The sequence below is a fragment of the Macaca fascicularis genome, chromosome 12 (genome assembly GCF_037993035.2).
Source record: "Macaca fascicularis isolate 582-1 chromosome 12, T2T-MFA8v1.1".
In the NCBI taxonomy this organism is placed as follows: Eukaryota; Metazoa; Chordata; class Mammalia; order Primates; family Cercopithecidae; genus Macaca; species Macaca fascicularis.
Genome location: NC_088386.1, coordinates 111,962,945 through 111,978,211, shown reverse-complemented (window position 1 = coordinate 111,978,211; position 15,267 = coordinate 111,962,945). Strand labels below are relative to the sequence as shown.

The 15,267-nt window shown below is 42.1% G+C and overlaps 1 protein-coding gene across 3 annotated transcripts in view; it reads left to right on the top strand.

Annotated features, from left to right (window-relative positions):
• Positions 1–21: 21 nt before the first annotated feature.
• Positions 22–15,267, top strand: part of PECR (peroxisomal trans-2-enoyl-CoA reductase) — a 40,960-nt gene continuing 25,714 nt past the window's right edge. For all 3 annotated transcript variants that reach the window (XM_045367675.2, XM_005574223.4, XM_065526052.1), the window contains exons 1-2: positions 22–213; positions 14,460–14,593. In XM_045367675.2, coding sequence (XP_045223610.2) covers positions 90–213; positions 14,460–14,593 — 258 coding nt within the window. In that variant the 5' untranslated portion in view covers positions 22–89. The remainder of the gene's footprint in view (positions 214–14,459; positions 14,594–15,267) is intronic.

The following is a 15,267-nucleotide window of genomic DNA, read 5'->3' as shown; positions in this document are numbered from 1 at the left end:
CGGGCCCTGCCCGGCCCTCCCGCCCGCCTCGAACGGCTCTGAGAACCAGCAGGACCCCCGCTCAGCTGTTCTGGCACGCCGCTGCAGAGATGGCCTCCTGGGCTAAGGGCAGGAGCTGCCTGGCGCCTGGTTTGCTGCAGGGCCAAGTGGCCATCGTCACTGGCGGGGCCACGGGCATCGGAAAGGCCATCGTGAAGGAGCTCTTGGAGCTGGGTACGTGAGCGGGCCGCTGGTGCACAGAAATGGCTGGGGTGTCCTGGGGTAACCTGGAATCGGGAGCCAGGGGCTCTCGGCGGGGCGGGGGAGTGCGGAGCTGCAGAGCAAAGCGGGGGCAGGTGTGGGCGAAATTACGACCACCATGGAGACAAAAGAGAGCAGTTCTTCCTAAGGAATTATGGAGCCACTGGTTAAAAACTAAAGGGACCACTCAGGCCAAAGAGACTGTGCCCGAGATAGGCAATAAAAAGAGCAGTGACACATGCTGTGCAATTAGTTTTATATTCAGATTTAAAATTCATCCATTCTATATGCTTAATGTGAGTGATTAGGAAACGTGGGAAGACTTCATTTAACTGGAAAAAATTGTAAGCATACTGAGAGTCTCTCATAGTATCTTCTCACATCTCTTAACCACAGCAAGGAAGTATGCTGAATATTTACCTTAACTTGGGTGAAGGAAGGCCTTTGTAAACATTAAGTGAGGGAATAAACCACAAAGGGGAACATAAATCAGTCTGCCTGTATGAAGGTGTAAATCTTCATTGAATTAAAAAAAATGTATAAAGTTTAAGGGCATATGAAGAAAAATATTTACAACATCGATAAATTATTTGTTGGTTTTGAGATAGGGTCTCACTCTGTTGCCCACGCTGGTCTAGAACACCTGGGTTCAAGGGATCCTTCTGCCTTGCCTCTGACTCCCAAAGTGTGGGGATTACAGGCTGAGCCACTAGACTCGGCAAAGAAAAAATCCAACACACTGATAGAAAAATTAGACTAATGGTATGGACTAAGTGTTCCAAAAGAACTACAGACAGGCAAGAAGCATATGAAAAAAGAATCAACTTTATTGGTAATAAAATATAAAACAGTAAGATTTCATTTTTCTAACAAAATTTTGAAATATTGGGAAAAATTAAAGTGTTGATGCAGGAATGAGAAGGCAGGAATGTAAATTATTACAAAATTTCTGGAGGGCAATTTGGAAAAAAAGATCCAAAAACCTTCACAATCTTTATGCTCTGACAGTAATTCCTTTCTCAGGAATTTAAAGAAACAGAGTCAAGCAAAGATTTTCATGCAAGGATGTAGTCTTGAGTAGTGAAAAAATGGAAATTGCCTAAAAATCCAATATGAGGGAAATAGTTAAATCAATTACAATGAAATATAATGCTTCCATTTAAATATCTTGCTATTTGTCCTGGCGAGGTGGCTCATGCCTGTAATTCCACACTTTGGAGGGCTGAGGCGGGCAAATAACCTGAGGTCAGGAGTTCGAGACCAGCCTGGCCAACATGGTGAAACTCCATCTCTGCTAAAAATACAAAAATTAGCGAGGCATGGTGGTGCACACCTGTAGTCCCAGCTACCTGGTAGGCTGAGGCACAAGAATCACTTGAACCTAGGAGGCAGAGGTTGCAGTGAGCTGATGTCAAGCCACTGCACTCCCGCCTGGGCAACAGAGTGAGATTCCATCTCAATAAATAAAGAAATAAATATCTTGCTATTGAAGACTTATTTGGATAAATGCATACCGTATTATTGGGAAAAGTAGAATTCTAAACCTAATAGCCTTCCAATTTTACTTTTTTTTTTTTTTTTTTGAGATGGAGTTTCACTCTTGTTGCCCAGGCTGGAGTGCAATGGTGCCATCTTGGCTCACCGCAACCTACGCCTTCTTGGTTCAAGTGATTCTCCTGCCTCAGCCCCCTGAGCAGTTGGGATTACAGGCATGCCCCACCTCGCCTGGCTAATTTTGTATTTTTAGTAGAGACGGGGTTTCCATACGCTGGTCAGGCTGGTGTCGAACTCCCAACCTCAGGTGATCCGCCCTCATTGGCCTCCCAAAGTGCTGAGATTACAGGCATGAGCCACCGTGCCTGGCCCAGTTTTGCTTTTAATAAAAAATACACATGCAGGGCTGGGCGCGGTAGCTCACGCCTGTAATCCCAGCACTTTGGGAGGCTGAGGCGGGTGGAGCACGAGATCAAGAGTTCGAGACCAGCCTGGGCAAACATGGTAAGACAGGGTTTCATATGCCTGTAATCCCAGCTACTGAGGAGGCTGAGGCAGGAGAATCGCTTGAACCCAGGAGGCAGAGGTTGCAGTGAGCCAAGATCACGCCACTGCACTCCAGCCTGGGTGACAGAGCAATACTCTGTCTCAAAAAAAAAAAAAAAAAAAGTATTATACATGCAAAAATAGACCGGAAGGAAGTTTATAAGATTTTTAACTATTTTTCTGAAAATAATGTTAATTATGAGTAATTAAAATTGTCTTCGTCTTTTAAATATTTTTTAATGAACATCTAAATTATCTTTGGTTACCACTGTTTCCAACATCTGGCATAGTATGAACTGAAAAAGAAAACATCTATGTTTTTAGTTAAAAAAAAGCAAAAACATTTCCTAGTAAGGCCATGATATAACCTCATCACCATTACTGCCTAGTTTATTCTCAATACCAAACTCTCTCCTTTTTCAGGAAAATCTATAAGAAAATCAGAATCAGTTATCAATTCATGCAAAGGTCAGCTACTAGGCTTCTCAGCAGATGCATAGGACCCTAGTTCACCTTGAAGGACTTTCAGTGGGATTTTATGTATTTGAACTTTCATCCTGTTGCATAAGTGTGCTATTCGAACTTTCATCCTGTTGCATAACTGTGCACTGGCCAAAAACTACACCCCTGGAATAAGGTTGTATTTTTCTTACCACAAACTAAAACATTAGGACAATGGTCTTGTAATCTTTTGGAAGACATGGATCTCTCTGAGATTCTGATAAAAGCGATGGAGTGTCTTTTGAGAAAAAAAATCATATACTTAAAATTATATATAGACAATTATTTTGTTGTATTGGAAATGGATTTCCTTCAGTGAATGAATATAATATAATATAGTATTTTATATATATATATATATATTTTTTTTTTTTTTTTTTGAGATGGAGTCTCGCTCTGTCGCCCAGGCTGTAGTGCAGTGGCACAATCTTGGCTCACAACAACCTCCGCCTCCCGGGTTCAAGCAATTCTCTGCCTCAGCCTCCTGAGTAGTATTTTTAATAGAGATGGGGTTTCACCATATTGGCCAGGCTGGTCTTGAACTCCTGACCTTGTGATCCATTCCCCTCGACCTCCCAAAATGCTGGGAGCTACCACGCCTGGCCACAAAAATCATTTTTTATAATGACTTTTTCCTCTTTATTTTTTTAATGCAAGAATTAATGGCTATTTCCACAGCATTGTTATAAAAACCCAAATTGAGCAAAAAAGAAAATGTTAGCCAGTTGTTTTTTTTTTGAGACAGAATCTCACTCTGTCACCCAGGCCAGATTGCAGTGGCATGATCTCAGCTCACTGCAACCTCCGCCTTCCGAGTTCAAGCGATTCTCATGTCTCAGCCTCCCAAGTAGTTGGGACTACAAGCATGTGCCACCACGCCTGGCTAATTTTTATATTTTTACCAGAGACGGGGTTTTGGCATGTTGGCCAGGCTGGTCTCGAACTCCGGACCTGTAGTGATCTACCCACCCCAGCCTCCCTAAGTGCTAGGATTATAGGTATGGAGCCCTCACGCCTAGCCTCCAGTTTTCTTTCTAGTCAGAAGGCCACTGTTTTTTGTTTTTGGTTTTGTTGAGATGTGGTTTTTAAAACGATGATGACTGTATTGTCTTTCACTTCCACAGGATTTTGACTTTTCCTTTTGCTGAGAGGATACAGAGAGCTTTAGCTCACAAAAGCAGGATATTGTAGGCAGAATTGGATCTCCTTTGTACCTTTGACAGGTGCCGTTAGGCAGAGAGAAACCTGATTTCGTCAAGAAAAACCTAAGGTCATGAAGTTGAATTCATATCAGATCTTTTTTTTTTTTTATCTTCAAGTTAATCATTCACTTTCTGTTACTACAGTACAACATAAATTAGGTATAGTAGATAAAATGCAATTAGGAAATGCAGGTGGAAATTATGAGCCAAGACAGCATTTTTTCTTGCTCTAGTCTAGTCTAACTAGCCTGTTACCAACACCAGGGACCAAGAAGTTGCTGAATAAATGTAGTATTCTGAGTTGAAGATGGAAAAGGATCAGTATCAGCCTAAGCAGGAACGCAGCATACTGGGGCTACAAGCCTCTGATGTTGAAAGAACTCCTTATCCACAAGCTACTCCTATACCTATTCTTTTTTTTCTTTTTTTGAGATGGCGGAGTCTCGCTCTGTTGCCCAGGCTCGAGTGCAGTGGCGCGATCTCGGCTCACTGCAAGCTCCACCTCCCGGGTTCACGCCATTCTCCTGCCTCAGCCTCCCGAGTAGCTGGGACTACAGGCGCCTGCCACCTCGCCCGGCTAATTTTTTGTATTTTTAGTAGAGATGGGGTTTCACCATGTTAGCCAGGATGGTCTTGATCTCCTGACCTCATGATCCGCCCGCCTCGGCCTCCCAAAGTGCTGGGATTACAGGCGTGAGCCACCGCGCCTGGTCTTCTGCACCTATTCTAACCAAGTCAGTTGTGCTTCCAGGATCTCTCTAGCTACATATAAACAGAAAGTTTATTCAAATGATTCAGCATGAAAGGTAAGGATTATATATAATATTTTTCTAGTTTATTATAAGGTAACATAAGAGGTTTCCAATAAAAATAGTATAGAAGTGTATAAAAGAAAAAAATGAGCTTTACCCATTCTGCCCTTTTTCTAAATTCCCTTCCTAGTGATTTTCTATAAATTTAATGTGCACATGTATACACATGTATATATATTTGTTTTTTACAAAATTGGGATCACAGTATTCCTGCCCTGTAATCATTTATACACACACACACACACACACACACACACACACACACACACACACACTTAAATATCTTGTTTTTTCTTTGTTTTTTTAGACACAGGATCTTGCTCTGTCACCCAGGCTAGAGTACACTGGTGCCATCATAACTCACTGCAGCCTCAAACTCCTGTCTCAAATGATTCTCCTGCCTCAACCTCCCAAGTGTCTAAACTATAGGCATGTACTACAATGTTTGGCTAATTAACACATTTTTTTAGAGACAAGGTCTCACCCAGGATGGTCTTGAACTCCTGGCCACAAGCGACTCTCCAACCTTAGTCTCCCAAAGTGCTGGGATTACAGACATGAGTCACCATGCCTGGCCCATATCTTGTGTTTTTCGATGGTAGTACTGTAGTCATATCTCATTCATTTTAAAGCTGCATAGTATTCCATTGTGTGGATCTGTAATAACTTATTTAACCATTTCCTGAATGGGCATTTAGGTTTTAATTTTACCCAGCATTGCATTGTTTTTCCCTGTAATACGTTTGCACCCTAGTTTAAGTTTGTCTATAATGGACAGTTCTACCAGTGAAAGTAAATGGACTTGTAAAGTGGTATTTCAGTGCATCTTTACTTCTAGTAGACAATTGACCTGAAGTCTTGAGGTTTCAGATAGTAACTAGTGATAATTTAGTAAACTTCTATTTAGATAATCCATGTGAGTCATCCTATTTATAGTCTCACCATATTTTTTATTTGAGGTGTTGGACAAAGTTAGGCATTAATCACCTTAGTGTTCTTGTTTGGTTTCTCTCTTCCCTCTCCCTCTCTTTCTCTCTTTCTCTCTGACACAGTCTCACTCTGTCACCCACGCTGCAGTGCAGTGGCACAGTCTTGGCTCACTACAACCTCTGCCCCCAGGTTCAAGCAATTCTCGTGGCTTAGTCTCCTGAATAGCTGGGATTACAGGCATGTGCCTTCATGCTCAGCTAATTTGTTTTTGTATTTTTAGTAGAGGTGGGGTTTCACCATGATGCCCAGGCTGGTCTTGAAGTCCTGAACACAAGCGATCCACTGGCCTTGGCCTCCCAAAGTGCTGGGATTACAGGCGTGAGCCACTGCGCCCAGCCTAGGTGAAGTTTTTAATCCCCGCCCTGCGGAGCCTATGCCCTACTCTGGGAACTGGAGCGAAAAATACACATGTTGAAGGCAGAAATATCAAAGAAAGAAGTGGGCGAAGGAGGTGGTGGCTTGTCCTGGGGTGCTTATTTCTCCTTTCCATCTCACTGATCAGCTCAGCTATTTCTCCTAAGTGACAGAAACCTAACAGGGTTGGATTAGTCTGGAAGTATATACAGTAATGTGTCACTTAACAAAGGGGAAATCTTCTGAGACATGCATCCTTAAGCGATTTCATCATAGTGTGAACATCGTAGAGAGGTAGGCAAACCTAGATGGTGTAGCCTACTATACACCTGGGCTATATGGTATAGCCTACTCTACACCTGGGCTATATGGTATAGCCTATTGCTTCTAGGCTACAAACCTGTACAACATGTTACTGTGCTGAATGCTGTAGGAAATAGTAACACAAAGGTAAATATTTGTGTGTCTAAACATATCTAAACATACAAAAGATATAGGAAAAATACGGTATAAAAGATTAAAAAATGGTATACCTGTATAGAACACTGCATAGGACATAGGAGCTTGTGGGACTGGAAGTTGCTCAGGGTGAGTTAGTGAGGGAGTGATAAGTGAATGTGAAGGCCTAGGACATTATTGTTTACTGTTGCAGAATTTATAGACACTGTACACACAGGCTAAACTAAATTTATTAAAAAAATAAAGTAATTGCACCTATGACATTACAGTGGCTACAGTACCACTGGATGATAAGAACGTTTAACTTCCACTTTAATCTTATGGGGCCACTGCCATATATGTGGTCTATCATAGACCAAAACATTGTTATGGGGCGCGTGACTGTGTTTCAGTTGTTTTTCCTCCTGGGAGAAGAGGGCCCTCCTGGAAACTAAAGGAGAAAGGAGTAAGCATTCTCCTAACCATAGAACTTCTGTTTTGTTGAACATTATATATTTTGATAAATTCCATTTTAAAGTTAGGCAAGGCTTACAAGGAACTCATGGTGAATCTTTCCAATTTTTGCTTCATAAAACCCTCAGATTGCACACAAGAATTTCCAAAAGTTGTTACCATTTTTAGTTTATTAAATTATAACCTAAACTTTAAACATAGTTTTTTAAATTGCCTTACTTTGTACAAGCTCTATGGAAAACAGTATAGAGATTTCTTAAAGAATTAAAAATAGAATTCCCATTCAATTCGGCAAACCCACTGCTGGGTATCTACAAAGGAAAATAAATCACTATGTGAAGAAGACACCTGCTCTAGTATGTTTATCACAGCACTATTCACAATAGCAAGTTAAGGAATCAACCTAACTGTCCCATCAATGGATGATTGGATAAAGAACATATGTTATATATACCATGGAATACTACTCAGCCATGAAAAGAATGAAATCTTGTCTTTTGCAGCAACACGGATAGAACTGGAGGCCTTTATCCCAACTGAAATAATTCAGAAACAAGGTCAAATGGTGCATGTTCTCACTTATAAGTGGAAAGTAGAGAGTGGGTACACATGGACATATAGAGTGGAATCATAGACACTGGAGACTCTAAAAGGTGGGAGGGTAGAAGCAGGGGAGTGAAGGTTGAAAAATTACCTGTTGGGTACAGTGTCCACTATTCAGGTGATGGGTACACTAAAAGCCCACACTACACATATATCCATGTAACAAAACTGCACTTGTCACCGCTACATCTATAAAGATAAGAAATAAAATAAAATGCCTTATTTTAATATGCAGTAGCTAGCTTATCTTATACAACTAAAATAGTTCAGGCCAAATGGAGAGCCCTTGTACTCTGTGCCTTTATGAGCTTCATTTATTCCACATATATATGTTGGACTGTGTGTTAGCATAACAAATAGAGCAATTACAGGGTCCCTACCTTCCAGGAGATGACAGTGAGTGGTGCAGACTGTTAAATTAGCAGGTAATTATGATACAGTGAAATGCTGTATTAGGGTGAGAACAGTCTATAACTGTATCGCCTCACATGGAATTTAACACTGAAGAACCACTGCAGTCCAGCCTGGGCAACACAGTGAGACCTCATCTTTAAAATATATATGTAAAAGAACCATTTAACAGTTCATAGGTAGTCTTTGGTTTTGCATGGCATTGTAGCATTGTAACAATGATCATGCAAGCTGAAACCATGCAAAGCAAAAATAGTCAATGGGAAAAAGTACAAGTATTTCATTACCTTCAGAAATTTTTGTCAAAGTGGTGCCCAAACAGGGACTTTCAGGGACAAACAGAGACCTGAAGGGACCTAAAGAGGCCTGCAGGGACAAATAGAGATAAGTAGGGATAAATAGAAATGGTGATAGAGTTCAATAGAGACTTTTTGGCAAAAGTCATCTTCACTTGCAAGGCATTACTGTAGTCCCAGGAGTTGCTGATTTTGATTGTGAAGAAAACATTCCGGTAGTCATAGTGTCACAAGATCTTTGGGTTTTTGAACAAGGAGAGTATATTGCACAACTATGGCTTGTTTCCTGTAAGTTGCACCCTTCTCCACGGAGGGAGAAGCGAGGGAATCAAGCATTTGAAAGTACAACTAGGAGAGAGATTTTTCTATCACAACCCACAGCATTTAATGGACCCACCTGTACAGTACAAATTGAAGTTCTTAAGGATCGTTGTTGTTGTTGTTGTTTTTGGAGACGGAGTCTTACTTTGTTGGCCAGGCTGCAGTGCAGTGGCGTGATCTTGACTCACTGCAAGCTCCACCTTCTGGGTTCACACCATTCTCCTGCCTCAGCCTCCTGAGTTGCTGGGACTCCAGGCACCCACCACCATGCCCGGCTAATTTTTTTGTATATTTAGTAGAGACAGGGTTTCACTGTATTAGCCAGGATGGTCTCGATTTTCTGACCTCATGATCTGCCTGCCCTGGCCTCCCAAAGTGCTGGGATTACAGGTGTGAGCCACCGCACCCGGCCAAGGGTTTTTTTTTTGCTATACTGTTGCACGAGAAGGATGAGCTTCAATTTGCTTTCCCTGTGCCTTCTGTTAATCAGAGAGAGCCTGCATCTCCTTATCAATGAGAAGTTTTACCCTACGGTAATTAACCAAAGAGGCAGAAGCTGAGTTACAGCTTGTGGAGCAGATGCTTCGGCATGCCTCCTGGCCACAGCCACAAAAGCCTTTGCTTCTGTTTCGTTAGATTTACTAACGTGGGGATGAGGGTATCCTTGTGTTTTTGCAGGAGATGAACAAACCGTGTGGGTTCCCTCAAGGTGTGTGCGACCATAGAATGGGAGACTAGAGGGACCCATGGATCCCAACCATGGGCGTGGTTCCCCCAATACATGCTGAATGTGAAGATGGAATGAACCACTGAGGCTACACATTTTGCAATTGCCTTTCTCAATTAATTCAAAAAACAAAAAGGGAGAGATGTTGCAGGCCGAAAGAGTGAGGGTCGTGATCAACTCAGTATAACACTGGAGGGTATATGAGCAAACAGCAAACTGTTCTCGTAAATGCAGAATGTTGGCATACCGACAAACTGTCTGCCACCCGGAAGGAATGCTGAAGATAGTCACGACCCAGGCACAAGTGTTTCTTGTGATGAGGCACATCTGAAGCTTGTTAGCAATAATGTGAACCTGTGATCAGTTAAGCAGCTGACCAATCATTTCCTCCTCCTCCCTGCTCTTTCTACCCAATAAATACAAAAGGCTGTAGAAGCTCAAGGCTGCTGCTTTTGCTCACTAGAAGCAGGGAGCCCTCTTCTTTTTCCCCTGGCCCCTTCCTTTAAAACAGTTTCTTTTGTTTTAAGTTTTCATTTCTGCATTCATCTTCCTTCCTTCAGTCTCCTAATGATGGTCTCAAGTAGTAACAGTAGTAACTGTAGGAGTGAGTGTCTCAAGCTCTCAAGTAGTAACAGTAGTAACTATGGCAGTCTGCCACATAGGGAAATGAAAAAAATAGTAAAACTAGACCAGTTTTACTGGGGAGATGTTGGTCAAAGAGTACAAAGTTTCATTTAGACAGGAGGAATAAGTTCTGATGATCTATTGCACAGCACTATGGCTATAGTTTGTAATGCATTGTGTATTTCAAAATAGTGAAAATAGTGGATTTTGAATGTTCTTACCTCAAAGAAATGGTAAGTATAAGAGGTGATGAATACATTAGCCTGATTTCATTATTCCACAATATGTTTATGTATCAAAATATCATGTTTTACCCCATTACTGTATACAGTTATTTGTCAATTAAAAATAAAAATTTTAAAAACTCAGTATTGAAAATTAAACTATTATTTTCATGTGAAAAGTATGTTGAGTCATTTGATTAGTGCTTGCCTTCTCATTGTATACCTTATGATATGGAGCAAGCATTTTTCCTATACCTTGTTAAATTGTAATACTCCTTTCTACGTTTGGATCAGCTTCCAACGTTTTATCTTTTATACTTTCAATGTCATGAAATATTTCCAAAAGTATCTTTCTTTTTTTTTTTGAGACAGAGTCTTGCTCTTGTCACCAGGCTGGGGTGCAATGGTACAATCTCAGCTCACTGCAACCTCTGCCTGCCTCCCGGGTTCAAGCAGTTTTCCTGCCTCAGCCTCCCGAGTAGCTGGGATTAACAGGCACCTGCCACCATGCCTGGCTAATGTTTGTATTTTCAGTGGAGACAGGGTTTTGCCATGTTGGTCAGGCTGGTCTCAAACTCCTGACCTTGTGATCTGCCCACCTCAGCCTTCCAAAGTGCTGGCATTACAGAAGTGAGCCACTACGCCCGGCCCCAAAAGTTTCTTTAATGTGAAATTTTTTGTGGGTGTCACTTCCTTTGGGATATCTTCGTCTTCTTTGTCACGTGTACTTTCCTCATTAAGTTTGCCTTCAGTAAGATCTTCTGGCTTTCTGTAGTTTCTAGAATGGTGGCAGTGTCATGCATTCCCCTTTTATAATTCCCCTGATATGCAATTCTAATTTTGCTTCCAGTGTTACAGATTTTCATTTATTGGTCTCACTTTTCATGTTTGTTGACCAGTCCCTCCTAAGATCATGTGTTTTTGTAAAATGTCACTTGGGTTTCTTGTTGAAAAACCAGGAGGTGACACAGCTATATTCTTTGCTGTCTGAGCTCTTCTGAACTGAAGAAGAGATGCACAGTGGCCATTCACTGATAGACGTTGGAAGAAATGACATGATTAATCACTGATCTTGATGTGCATCTGTTATTTATGATTTGCGGGTTGAAAAGCTAGCAGTGGAGTTTGCATTTTATGCAGTTACAGTTAATATACCGTGGTTATTGAAATTTGAACCATGTTGTTGAGAGACTGGTGTCTTTAAGCTAAGCTAACTGAAATCAGAGCATAGTAGAGCAGAGCAAAGGAAGGACTGTCTCTACTTCCATTTCACCCTTCTTAGCCATTGTGCTATTATTCTTTTTTTTTTTTTTTTTTTTGAGACGGAGTCTCGCTCTGTCGCCCAGGCAACAGAGTGCAGTGGCGGTATCTCGGCTCACTGCAAGCTTCGCCTCCCGGGTTTACGCCATTCTCCTGCCTCAGCCTCCCGAGTAGCTGGGACTACAGGCGCCCGCCACCTCGCCCGGCTAATTGTTTTGTATTTTTAGTAGAGACGGGGTTTCATTGTGTTAGCCAGGATGGTCTCGATCTCCTGACCTCGTGATCCGCCCGTCTCGGCCTCCCAAAGTGCTGGGATTACAGGCTTGAGCCACTGCGCCCGGCCATGTGCTATTATTCTTAAGGAGAAAGAGGGAACCATTTTATTTCTACATATGTTATAAATCCTATAATACGTTGTTATTTTTGCTTTGAACTATCACTACCTTTTAAAGAGATCTGAATAGAAAGAAGAAAAATCTTTATATTTTCTCACGTAATTACTATTTCTGCAACATAGACCTCATCTCTACAAAAAAAAAAAAAAAAAAAAAAAAAAGTGGCCGGGTATGGTGGTTTATGTCTGTGGTCCCAGCCACTTGGGAGGCTGGGGTAGGAGGATCAGTGGAGCCCAGAAGGTCAAGGCTGCAGTGTGCCAAGATCACCGCTGCACTCCAGCCTAGGCAACAGAGTAAGACCTTGTCTCAAAAACAAACACACAAACGAATTGTTTTTAGTTCTCTTTCTTCTTCTGTATATTTTTAGATTTTTATTTGGCATCATTTTCCTTCTACTTGAAGGACTTCCTTTCATCTTTTTTGTAGTGCAGAACACCTTGATGAATTCTTCCAGCTTTCATATGGGTGCAAAAGTCTTTATTTTGCCATCATTTTTGAGAGATAGTTTCACTGGGTCAAGATTTCTAAGTTCACCATCTTTGTCATTGCTTTCGGTACCGTAAAGATGTTTCACTGTCTTCTGGCTTGCATTGTTTCTGAAAGAAGTCTTCATCTTTCTTGTTCTACATTTAATGTGTTGTTTTTCTCTGGCTGCTTTTAAGATTTTTCTCTTCATCACTGGTCTATTTAATTATATCATCAGTGTCATTTCTGGTTCTAGTTTTTGTTTTTTGTTTTGTTTTGTTTTGTTTTGTTTCATACAGGGTCTTGCTCTGTTGCCTAGGCTGGAGGGCAGTGGGGTGATCTCAGCTCACTGCAACCTCTGCCTCCCAGGTTCAAGAAATTCTCCTGCCTCAGACTCCTGAGTAGCTGGGATTACAGGCGCACGCCACCACGCCTGGCTACTTTTTGTATTTTTAGTAGAGACAGGGTTTCACCATGTTGGTCAGGCTGTTCTCAAACTCCTGACCTCATGATTGGCCCGTCTCAGCCTCCCAAGTGCTGGGATTACGATTACGGGTGTGAGCCACTGCGTCCGGCCTGGGTCTGTTTTTATTAATTGACTTTTCTCCTCATTATGTGCTGTTATTTTCCTGTTCCTTGGCATGCCTGATAGTTTTTTTGTTGGATGCCAGATACTAAATTGACCTTGGTGGATGTTGACTATTTTTATATTCTTATAAATATTCTTAGGCACAAGAGACTGAGACCATCCTGGCCAACATGGTGAAACCCCATCTCTACTAAAAATACAAAAATTAGCTGGGCCTGGTGGCGCATGCCTGTAGTTGCAGCTACTTGGGACGCTGCGGCAGGAGAGTTGCTTGAACCCGGGAGGAGAAGACTGCAGTGAGCTGAGATTGTGCCACTGCATCCCAGCCTGACGACAGAGCGAGACTCCGTATCAAAAAAAAAAAAAAAAATATATATATATATATATATATGTATATATACACATACATATACTCGAGCTTTGTTCTGGGATACAGTTAGGTCACTTGAAAACAATTTAATACTTTAAAAGAGGCTTGATCCGAGCAGCCTTTAGTCTATGGTGAATTTTGCCTCACTGCGGAAGCCATCTGCTTCTGTGTATTTTACAGAATGCCCTGTGAAAGGTTTCCTTCTGCTGGGCACACTAACCATTCCCAGTGCTGTGTGAGTGCCAGGGTTTGATCTCCCCGCCCAGTTTTGGTGGTTCTTTCCTCTTTGATTTATTCCGAAGCATCGATTGGTACTCAGGTGAAGATTCAAGAGAGACTCTGCAGATCTCTGGAGTTCTCTCTCTCTGTATATCTTTCCTCCCTATTCTCTGGGCAGTCTCACTGCCTTAGATCTCTGGAGTTCTCTCTCTCTGTTTATCTTTTCTCCCTATCCCCTGGGCAGTCTCACTGCCTTGGCTCCCTAGGCTCCCAACTTCTTCTCTTCCACCAGGGAGACTTTGGTCTCTGAACGTGTTCCCCTCCCTTGCTGCAGTCTAGAACCTCTCTCCAGGTAGCAAGCTGGGGCAATCCAAGGGCTCATGTTTGTTTTCAGTCTTCCAGAGATGACCGTCCGGTGCTACTTGATGTCCAGTGCCAGAAAACCATCGTTTCATATATTTTGTCCAATATTTTAGTTATTTCAGGATGGAGGGCAAATTCAGTTTCTATTACTCCATCTTGTCCAGAAGCAGAAGTCCTAATTCAGCTGTTTTTAAGACATAGGAACACACATGGCCAGGTGCAGTGACTTGTGCCTGTAGTCCCAGAACTTTGGGAGGCCAGGTGGGAGGATTGCTTTAGCCTGGGAGAAGTTCAAGGTTACAGTGAGCTATGATCGAGCCACTGCACTCCAGCCTGAGCAACAGGGTGAGACCTTGACTCTAAAATAAAAAATACTTCAAAAAATGAAAGACATGATATTTTTTTCAATATTATTATTGAAATTTGGACAACTGGTGAAAGCATATTTATTTGTTCCCTGGCTGTTTACTTCTCAAGGTGTAATGTGGTCACTGCATCTCATGAAGGCATATTTATTTGTTCTCGGGCTGTTTCTCCTCAGGGAGTAATGTGGTCATTGCATCCCGTAAGTTGGAGAGATTGAAGTCTGCGGCAGTTGAACTGAAGGCCAGCCTACCTCCCACAAACCAGGCACGAGTCATTCCCATACAATGCAACATCCGGAATGAAGAGGAGGTAATGGAGAGCTATCTGTATTGTTTATTCATTCATTGTAATTTGCAGTAGTAGTTCTTAAACCTGGCTGTGCTTCAGGTTCTCCTATTGTAGCTGTCTTAGATGAGGCTCACTAGAAGCAGAGGCTGTGAAGGAGATTCTCATGTTAATGATTTACTGAGCCAGTGGCTCCTGGAGAAGGAGAGGAAGGGAGGCAAGAGTGTGGTCTCCGCTAGAGATGGCCTTTTGCCCTTTAAGTCATTTTTTATCATTTTTTTTTTTTTTTTTTGAAACAAAGTCTTCCTCTATTGCCCAGGCTGGAGTGCAGTGGTGCAAAATCGGCTCACTGCAACCTACACCTCCTGGGTTCAAGCAATTCTCCTGCCTCAGCCTCCTGAGTAGCTGGGACTATAGGTGCATGCCACCATGCCCAGCTAATTTTTGTATTTTTCATAAAGACAGGTTTCACCATGTTGGCCAGGCTGATCTCAAACTCCTGACCTCAGGTGATCTGCCTGCCTCGGCCTCCCAAAGTGTTAGGATTACAGGCGTGAGCCACCGTGCCTGGCCCCTTGAGTCATTTCTTAATGTTCATTTTAATCTGATTTCATCAGTGTTTATTCTGGGTTGGTAGCTTACAAATTAATATACGACGGAGGCCTGTGCTACTCAAGGGTGTTCCAGGCCCTTGGATC